At 56.5% G+C, this 9,091-nt stretch overlaps 1 protein-coding gene across 1 annotated transcript; it reads left to right on the top strand.

Annotated features, from left to right (window-relative positions):
• The first annotated feature begins 2,513 nt into the window (after positions 1-2,513).
• On the top strand, positions 2,514-7,684 carry LOC106859553 (cationic amino acid transporter 2-like). The gene is made up of 11 exons (XM_088174020.1): positions 2,514-2,886; positions 2,991-3,146; positions 3,397-3,565; positions 3,819-3,955; positions 4,276-4,498; positions 4,954-5,090; positions 5,464-5,566; positions 5,698-5,840; positions 6,187-6,353; positions 6,912-7,020; positions 7,277-7,684. Exons 1-11 carry the CDS (start codon positions 2,514-2,516, stop codon positions 7,429-7,431), a joined length of 1,872 nt encoding a protein of 623 aa, XP_088030146.1. The 3' UTR covers positions 7,432-7,684.
• The last annotated feature ends 1,407 nt before the right edge of the window (positions 7,685-9,091 follow it).

The following is a 9,091-nucleotide window of genomic DNA, read 5'->3' as shown; positions in this document are numbered from 1 at the left end:
AGCCTGGCAGGGTGAGACCCTCATGGCCTCCTAGGGAGCAGCATGGCTGCTCCTTCCTGCCCTGTTTTTCCCTTAGTGCAATGTTCCCTTGGGCTGGCATTGGTATCTGGAGACCTCACTCATGTGAGATGGCGTGGGTGACAAGCATGGCTTTGTTCAGCCTGTGCTGCAGTGTGGGACAACAGCCCTGCTCTCCCTGGCTGTGCCATGGTGTGCTGATCCCTCCTGCCCCAGAGATGCTCACAGTGCCCAGCAGCTCACAAGGTCTACAGATATGGGGCTGCCCCATTGAGCCAGGACAAGGCAGCCTTGTGGTTAGAGTGCACCTCTATGCTTTAGATGCTCTGGATTCTTCCTTGCTTTGCTCCTGCATGGCTCCTGCTCCCTTCTTCTGCTCCTGGCAAGCTGAAAACCAGAGGATGGGCTGAGCCACAGCCCGAGAGTTTTCTGTCTCAAAATATAGTAAGCAGACTCAGTCTGAGCACTATCTACAATAAAATCAAAGTTAGCTCTTCACACCAAAACACCTCTCCCAGCCTCTCCTCAGAGCCCAGACTTGGTCCTCTTCTCCCAGGATGCTGATGGCCAGCCAGGTCACCCTATCACTTCCTCCATGGCCTCTCCTTGCCAGGAGCAGCTGTGCAGAACAGCCATGCTGGTGCCCAAGGACACTCATGTGCCTTACTTGCCCCAAGGAGCCTCACCTGCGACCCCCATCCACACAGCCCTGTGCCCTCATTTAAGCCCAGCCCTGGACCTACCCCTGCCCCTGCTTGCACTCTACTGCTCAGCCCTTGTGAGCTGCACCCCAGGAACGCCCAGATACCAGGGAAGTGCAAGTAGCCTCAGGATTTTGCTTCAGGGAGTTACAGCTGGACATGCTGCTGCAAACATCCCATGGAGCTGGGTCTGTGCTCCTCTGCCTTGCTGCTGCAGTCCATTTAGGGACCAGTTCACCTCCCTCTCTGTTCCCCAGGTGCAGCTGGGGTCAGTCATAGCTGTAGGTGCATGCACCCCTAAACCCCAATCCAGCCTTGTTACTGCTCCTCTCTGCCTGAATTTCCTCCAAAACCAGCTCCACAGACTGAGATGTGGGTCCTGTTGTGAGGAGCAGGGACAGAGAAAGGATTCCCCCTTCCACCTGCCCAGGGAGCTTGGAAAAGTGAATTAAACTCCCTCAATAATGCCTCTGAGCCTATTAGCATTGCAGGCTGCGTGTATGATTTGGAAGGCGTTGTGGGAAAAATATTTCTGCATAGATTTCCCATTGTGTAGCCTGGAGCGGTGGTCAGCGGGGGGAGAGCCAGGGTGCTCCCAAAAGGGATTTAAGGGGAGAACGAGCATAAGGGGCTTTGCTTGGTGCTCGTTGTCCCCACCAGCTCTCCGCTGGAGCAAAGGATGGCTGGGGTGAGTAATTTGTTTGCAGGAGAAGGGAAAATCACCGGGGCGAGGTGCCCTGGGCAGGACTGGGGTTGTGCAGTGGGTGGGTGCTGCTGGGGGACGAGAGGGCAGCGGCTCCTCAGCCCCAGGGTACAGCACTTGTCCTGGAGATTGGAGCTCCCTCTTCCACCTGGAACGCCTCATCCTGTGGGTCTGGGTGCCGGGCAGGGCTGTCCCCTCCAGTTCCACACCACAGCAGAGATCACATGTCCACTGTGCCACAGGGATGTGTCACTGGACAGGGTTTCCAGCCAGTTCCTGTACATGTAGGTAGCAGATTATGGCATTTGGAGTGTGTGGCACAGCTTTTGCTTTGCTGTGGGGTAACCTGGAGGTCCTGGCAGCACCATGGGATGTGAGGGCGGGTTCTCCATCCTGGAGTCCTGGATGGGGAAAGGCACACAAATCCCAGGCATGCCATACCAAGCACACCTCCCACACAGTTTGGGTTTTCTGCCAGGCCAATATCCCCATTGGTGTCCCCAGCAAGCCAAAGCATTACTGAACAGGCAGATGGCCCAGGGGATCCAGTCTGCACCTGAGCTATGCCATTGACCTACAGGTACAGGTGCTGTGAGAGCATCTCCAGCTGAGCAGGTGGGTCTGTCCTGGTGCACTGCAAGACAATTTCCAGGAGCAGAGCTTCTCCCATCCTTCCTTCTCTGGCATGGGTTCTGTGTTTCAAATAGCTTCAGTGTCAAACCTGAGATAATCCTGGCTGTGTGTCCCTGCTGGGGAGGCTGCTGGAACAACAGGACTTTCTGAGTTGGCAGGGGGACAAACACGTGTCCTTGTCCCCTCTCACAAATTGGACAGAGCCAAACAAACCCCAGTCATGCATAACTCCACTTGTCACTGGGGATGAGAGAGCAGCACAGCTACTTTAGCCCCATCTTGCTCCAAAATGGGCTGTTTTAGTGGCAGACAGAGAACAGTCAGTACCCAGCAAGTCCAGGAGCAATGTGTGGATGGTGGGAGCTGCAAGCAAACCACTGAGGCTGGGTTTGTGTCACATCCCCAGGGTGGCCAGTGCCCGTAGGTGTCCTCAGTCCTGCTGCTTTCCTCTCCTGCAGATGCCGTGCTGGGGCCACCTACGCTCTGTTCCAAAGCTGCTGTCCCGCAGAAAACGAGTCCCAGCCAGCTCAGAGGGCTCCAGGCTCCGCCGCTGCCTCTCCACCGTGGATCTGCTTGCCTTGGGAGTGGGCAGCACGCTGGGGGCTGGTGTCTACGTCCTGGCAGGGGAGGTGGCCAAGACCACCTCTGGCCCGAGCATCGTCCTTTCTTTCCTGATCGCAGCTGTGGTGTCTGCCCTGGCAGGGCTGTGCTATGCCGAGTTTGGGGCCCGCGTGCCCCTGGCTGGCTCTGCCTATCTCTACAGCTACGTGACAGTGGGCGAGCTCTGGGCCTTCCTCACTGGGTGGAACCTGCTGCTCTCCTATGTCATTGGTATAAATCCTTCTTGATCCCTCCCACTACTGTTCTGAGGGCTTTGCTGGGTGGCCTTTGAGACCTCCCAGGACCACCAGAACACAGCCATCACCTCTCCCCAGGTACTGCCAGCGTTGCCCGGGCCTGGAGTGCTACCTTTGACCAGCTCCTCGGCAAGAAGATGGCAAGGTTTTTGAGTGCTCATGCAGCCATGAGCTCTGTGGGGCTGGCAGAGCACCCAGATGTCTTTGCTGCTGGCCTGGTCGTCCTGCTGGCAGGTAGGATACCTCCCCCTGTGCCACCCTCCATCAGGTATGATGAGCTCCTCATCCCACTGTGGGCTCTTCAGGTTGGTGCTGACCTGTCTGAGGCTTTGCCATTTCCCTGAGCAAAGAATGGGGAATAGAAAGGGAATCTGGGGAAATCTGCAAGTTGTCCTGAATTTACCACTGCCCCTCTTTTCCACCCTCCCCAGTAATATCTGCCCTGGTGTGTCACCCAGGGGGCTCATGATTTTTTATTCTCCAGGGCTTCTTTCCTTTGGAGTGAAGGAGTCTACCATGGTTAACAGAGCCTTCACAGCTCTCAACATGCTCGTCCTGCTCTTTGTCACAGTGAGTGGCTTCATCAAAGGCAACATGAGAAACTGGAAACTCAGGGAGGACGACCTGCCACAGGCAGCTGCCCATGAGGCAGGGTATGAGGGGCTTCACTTTACACATGCTGCCTTCAGAGTGGGGTAGGGAGTCAACCCCCCAGTGCTTTATCCCAAGAGATACCACTTTCTCCATTTCTCCTTGTTGGCAATGTGTCAAAGAGACAAAGTCCTAAGCCCTGCTGGGTTGATGCTGTGGGCTGAGTAGGTTGAATGGACTGTTCAGCTTGAGCCCATCCTGGGATCCCATTGCACTGACCTCTCTGCACTGCCTGACTCTTCTTCCTCCCCCCAGGAACCAGTCCATGGCTGACAACATGACCAGTGCCTTTGGGGTGGGAGGCTTCATGCCCTATGGTTTCACTGGGACCTTGGCTGGAGCCTCTGCCTGTTTCTATGCTTTTATTGGATTTGACTGCATTGCTACCACAGGTGAGGTGGAGGTGAAGAGTCCCACAGCTCTGGGAACTGGTGTAAGGCTGGGAAATGGGCACATTCCCAGCTCTGTGCTGCAGCCAGTCTCTCCTGCCCTTTCTAGGAGTCCCTGTGGAATGTCTAGTTTAATCCTGAAGCAGAGACATTCTCTATCCCAATATCCCTGGGGCTCAGAATGTCCAGTGGTCCTTGCTAGAGGGTCTGTGTGTCCTCTCTTGGGGGGATATAGGATCTGTTGTTCAGCCTGAGCTGGGCTCTTAGCATGTCATGCACATTAAATGAGCATCTATTCTTATTGCTGAGCTTGTCTTCCCCAGGGGAAGAAGTGAGGAACCCACAGAGATCCATCCCCATGGGCATCATTCTCTCCCTCCTCATCTGCTTCCTGGCCTACTTTGGGGTGTCTGCTGCCCTCACCCTGATGATGCCCTACTACCTCCTGGACACCATGAGCCCACTGCCAGTGGCTTTTGAGTACATTGGCTGGAGCAGTGCAAAGTACGCCGTGGCTGTGGGGTCACTGTGTGCCCTGACCACCAGGTGAGGAGCATCCTCTGATGGCGTTTCTGTGGTTCAGAGCAAGGTACTGGAGCTGTAACACATCCAGATGTCCCCAACCCTTCCCTCCTGAATTCCTCCTTGCCTTTCCTGCTCGGCCAAAATCCCTTCCACATAAACCCTGGTGTTCCCACCCTGGCCCTTCCTGAGCAGGGAGAGCAGCCAAACCCGTTGGAATGCCACTGAAGGAAGTGGTCAGGTGACACTGTGTCCACAAGAGTGGGCTGGGGTGTTCTGGCATGCACAGGTGACTGCAGACATCTCTTCCCTGACACTGCCCCTCATCTGATGTTGAGGAAGGTCATGACCTCGTTAGATGATCATGAGAAGATTATGGGCCTTACAGATGAATGGGACTCCCTTGGAGGGGCAAGGATAGCACGTCCTGGATTCCTCCCCTGTTGCCCCCATCTCCTCCCCTCCCCTCTCTCATGCAGCCTCCTGGGCTCCATGTTCCCCATGCCACGGATCCTGTATGCAATGGCTCGAGATGGGCTCCTCTTCAAACCTCTGGCCAAAGTTAGTCACCATCAGTGCCCGGTGGTGGCAACTCTGGTGTCTGGGGGAGTGGCAGGTGAGTGAGTGCTTGGGCTACCCTTAGCTGTGAGCAGGGCTTGGTGAGTGTCCTCTTTCCCTCTAGCTGGAGTGCAGCTGTTTGAGCAATGTCCCTTCACCCAGAGACAGATCTCATGGTGCATGAGGACCATTTGGCCTCCATGGTGTCCAGTCACTTGTGGACAACCACAGAGGTGGTTCAGCCTCTCTGCACTGCCAGGCAGGAGGTGACAGGATGCTTTGTACTAGTGACCAAGGCATCACCAGTTCATGGAGGTTCTGTTGCAGTGGGTGTCAGGGGGACATGGGAAGGTCAGGAGAGTATGACTGAGGTGGGCACAGCAGCACTGCCAGCTCTGCTTGGAGGCTGAAAGGGTTTCTCTTCCCCACAGCTCTCCTGGCCCTTCTCTTTGACCTGAAAGCCCTGGTTGACACCATGTCCATTGGCACACTGCTGGCCTACTCGATTGTGGCTGGCTGTGTGCTGCTGCTCAGGTGAGACTGCTGGGGACAAGGGACAGGGCATACCCAGCTTCTGATGTGGGCCACACCTGGGACAAGGCTCTGGCCTGGGTGCACTGCAGGTGCAGGTTTATGTGCACTGACATCCAATGTCTGCTCCTCAGGTATCGGCCTGATCCCAGCCCTTGGGACACTCCTACAGGGAAGGTCCCAGCTGTGCAGCTCTGGTGGGACCACTTGGTCCAGCCACCCCCTTATCCCACCCCTCACTCCTCTGCTGTGGTGGTCTGGGCTCTGACAGCTGTAGGTATGTCTGGGAATGATGGATGGGCTCTCCAGGGAGCTGGTGATGGGGGACATCCCTGCTGTAGCAAGGGCTGGCAGGTTCCTGCCCAGTCAAAACCACCCAACAGGGTGCAGGGGCTCCCTGGCTCCTTCCTGCCCTCATCCCACTGCCACACAGCTGGCTCCCCCAATGGGACCTCAGGAAGCCTCCTGCTCCCTCTGCTTCCCAGGCTGGAGAGAAAAGCTAAACCCACCATGAGAAGCCACCCAGCTGTGTCTCCCAGTTGTCATTTGTCCCACCATGGCAGCCTGGAAGAGGGATGGGCCCAGCCCAGGGAAGCTGCTCTGACACTGTGATTCCTCTGCAGCTGCCCTGGCCTGTGCCCTGAGCTGGGTGAGCACTGCTGGGCTGCCCTGCCTGTGGGCTGGGGGTGCCTGGTGCATCACAGCTCTGGCCCTGCCTCTCCTGGGGATCCTGGCAGCAGCTCTTCTCATCTGGAGGCAGCCTCAGAGTCAGGACAAAGCATCCTTCATGGTGAGCACCCAGCCCAACCCTTGGGATGTACTCAGGCAGAAGGACCTGGGGCACAGAGAGCAGGAGTGGTGCAGCCCCGTGGGGAAAGGCTGCCATTTGGGGGTGTTCCTTCAGCTTTAGGTCAGGCATATCTTTCCTGCATCCACATTAATAAGGTACTGCTGGAGGCAGCATGTGGCTCGTGGGGTTTTCCATAGGGACCATGAGGGTTCTTTCCCCCATGACCTGAGGACTGACGGGGCATCTCCCAGCTTAGCCCCATGCCTGCTGGGGAATCAGCTGCTCTTCAGTAAAAAGATATCTGGCCTTAACACTTTAGCTTAGTTTTATGAGTGCTTTGCTGCGTCTCATCTCAAATCCTGCAGTACCTCCTGCCCCAGTGTAGGACCTGTCAACCAAAACACCCTCCACAAGCATCCCTCTCCAGCACAGGCTGCAGTCCCAGCTTGGATATCTCAGTCTCACAGCCAGGCTGGGCCTCCCCTTGTCTGTGGGCAACTAGCCAAAGCAGCAAAGAGCTGAATTTAGCTGTGGAATTTACCCTTGTGCTCCCTGCAGGTTCCCTGGCTGCCCTTCCTGCCTCTCCTCAGCATCTCCATCAACACCGTGCTGATGGCCCGGCTCAGCACAGCCGCCTGGCTGCGGTACCTGCTCTGGATGGCTGTGGGTAAGCACGGCCACTCACGGGGTCCCAGAGCTGGCACCAGCCCCTCTGGGTGGAGCTCTGGTGGTTTGAAAGCCCCTGGCAGTAATGCTGCTCTGAGGGGTGGTGGGAAGACAGGAGATGCTGACCTTTGATGTCCAGTGGTGGTGGGAGCACCATGTCCTCTGATATGTGGCCCAAAGGAAGGGGCAAGCACTTGATGGCTGGGAGGGGAAGGAAGAGAAACAGTCCATACACATCCTATTCTGCCCTTTCCCAGGCTTCCTCATTTACTTTGGCTATGGGATCTGGCACAGCTCTGAGAGCCACTGGCCTGAAGGGACAGGTCCCCAGGAGCTGCCGGGGAGCAGAGCCAGGGAGGTGGCCCTGGAGCCCCATGAGACTGCCCTGTGCCCATCTGCTCCGGGGCAATAAAAGAGATGGCTAGTTCCTGAGTGCCTGGCTCCCTTCATCCTGTGCCCAGAGGGCAAGAAAGCCCCTTGGGCTGTGGGTCCTGTCCCACAGAGGGGGCCAGCCCTGTCAGAGCTGCAGGAGCTGCTTCCCAGAGTCTGGTGAACCTCCCTGAGCAACCCAAATCCTCACAGTGAGCCCCTGCAGAAGGAGTTCTGTTTGGAGAGGATAAAGCATACAAGTGTTTTTGCTGCTGTTACTGGACTGTGGTTTTAGTTTTTTTTCCTTTGAAACCTTTCCCTGCAGCCCCCCACAGCCCCCCTTGCTCTTGTCCACCCTGCTCCTTCAGCTGAGGGACGGAGGCTTCTCCTGCTGCCCTGAGCCTCCATTTTGCCTGGGCACCAGCCTGACCTAACTTATCATTCCCCTCATGACTGCCAAGGTACTGCCTGGTCCAGGCTTCTCCCCCTTCACAATGTGCAAGTCTTTTTCTGCACTCATTTATTCCTCCTCCTCAGTTCCCAGTGTCCCCTTTCCCAGAGTTGGGCACATTCTTCCAAGTCCCACGCAGGATCTGCCTTTGGGGCACTGGAAAATGGTACCAGGTGTCCAGAGCAGGATCCCAGACTGCACCAGCCATATATCCCTTTGTCCAGAAATCCTGATCTCTTCAGCCATAACCAGGGAGGATTTGCTGGGGCATCCCCTGCTTTGGTGCTGCAGCACCTGGGGGAGGCACAGATGATGTGTGGAGCAGAGGGTACCCTGGGGGGATGTGGTTCTGATACAACAGGCTCCCCCATTTCCCCTTCTGGCCACCCCATGGAGGTGTGTGGGTAAGAGCTGGACCCCACATCCACACTGCCTTTCCTGGCTGCCTGTTCAGCTACTCTATTCCTGATACGGGTCAGCACAAAGGACGGAAGTGGCTGTTGCAGTGGTCCTGATGCTGGGAGGGTCCAGGTCTGCCCTGAGCTGGGAGCCCATTGAAATGAAGGAAAGGAGGGAAGGAGCAGGAGAATGAGGATTGGTCTTAAGGGCCTCATCTGGAGCTTCCTTGTTGAGTCTTTGTGGTGCCAGCTCCCACCCTTCCCTTTCTTCCCACTCGATGGGGTGTGGAGCACACAGCCCCACTCTGGGATGCTCTTGCACCAGTCCCCAAAAACACTGGCAAGGGATTCCTGAGGCTGCTGCTTCTTACAGATTTGTAATTGTTACAGCCAGCAGCACATTGGCTGGTGCACACACACACACACACACACACACACCACACTTGTGCACCCAGGGGAAAGTGCTTGTGTGCATCCAGCCCTGACCCACAGCCACGCTGGCAGCATCTTCCCCGATGGGGATGCATTGGCTTGAGCAGAGGGATGTGACCTGATACCCCCTGGGAGGATGCTCTGCTTCCTGAATGTGCAGCTCCAGCCTCTGTCCAGCTTTTGGGGGAGAAGATGGGACTGGTGGTGCTGCTGATGGGCAGCAGGGACAAATAGGGCTTGGGGTCTTCATGGCAGTGAGCTGGGACATGCCTGAGCTGCAGGAGCAGTATCTGGGAGACATTTGCTGAAGATGGAGGAGGTGATGGGAATAGGAGGGCATGGGCGGGAGCTCTGCCTGGTGAGGTTAACACCATGTCCCCAGGACCCTCCTCATCCTCTCCAGTGCTTGTTCCCATCCTGTC

This window comes from Sturnus vulgaris, chromosome 15 (assembly GCF_052056855.1).
Source record: "Sturnus vulgaris isolate bStuVul1 chromosome 15, bStuVul1.hap1, whole genome shotgun sequence".
NCBI classification, from domain to species: Eukaryota; Metazoa; Chordata; class Aves; order Passeriformes; family Sturnidae; genus Sturnus; species Sturnus vulgaris.
This window is presented reverse-complemented; position numbering and strand designations above follow the sequence as displayed.

Coding starts and splice junctions, on each gene's coding strand:
- LOC106859553 (XM_088174020.1), top strand. CDS start 2,514: ATGCCGTGCTGGGGCCACCTACGCTCTGTTCCAAAGCTGCTGTCCCGC. Junction 2,887..2,990: donor GCTGCTCTCCTATGTCATTG/GTATAAATCCTT, acceptor ACCTCTCCCCAG/GTACTGCCAGCGTTGCCCGG. Junction 3,956..4,275: donor TGACTGCATTGCTACCACAG/GTGAGGTGGAGG, acceptor TGTCTTCCCCAG/GGGAAGAAGTGAGGAACCCA.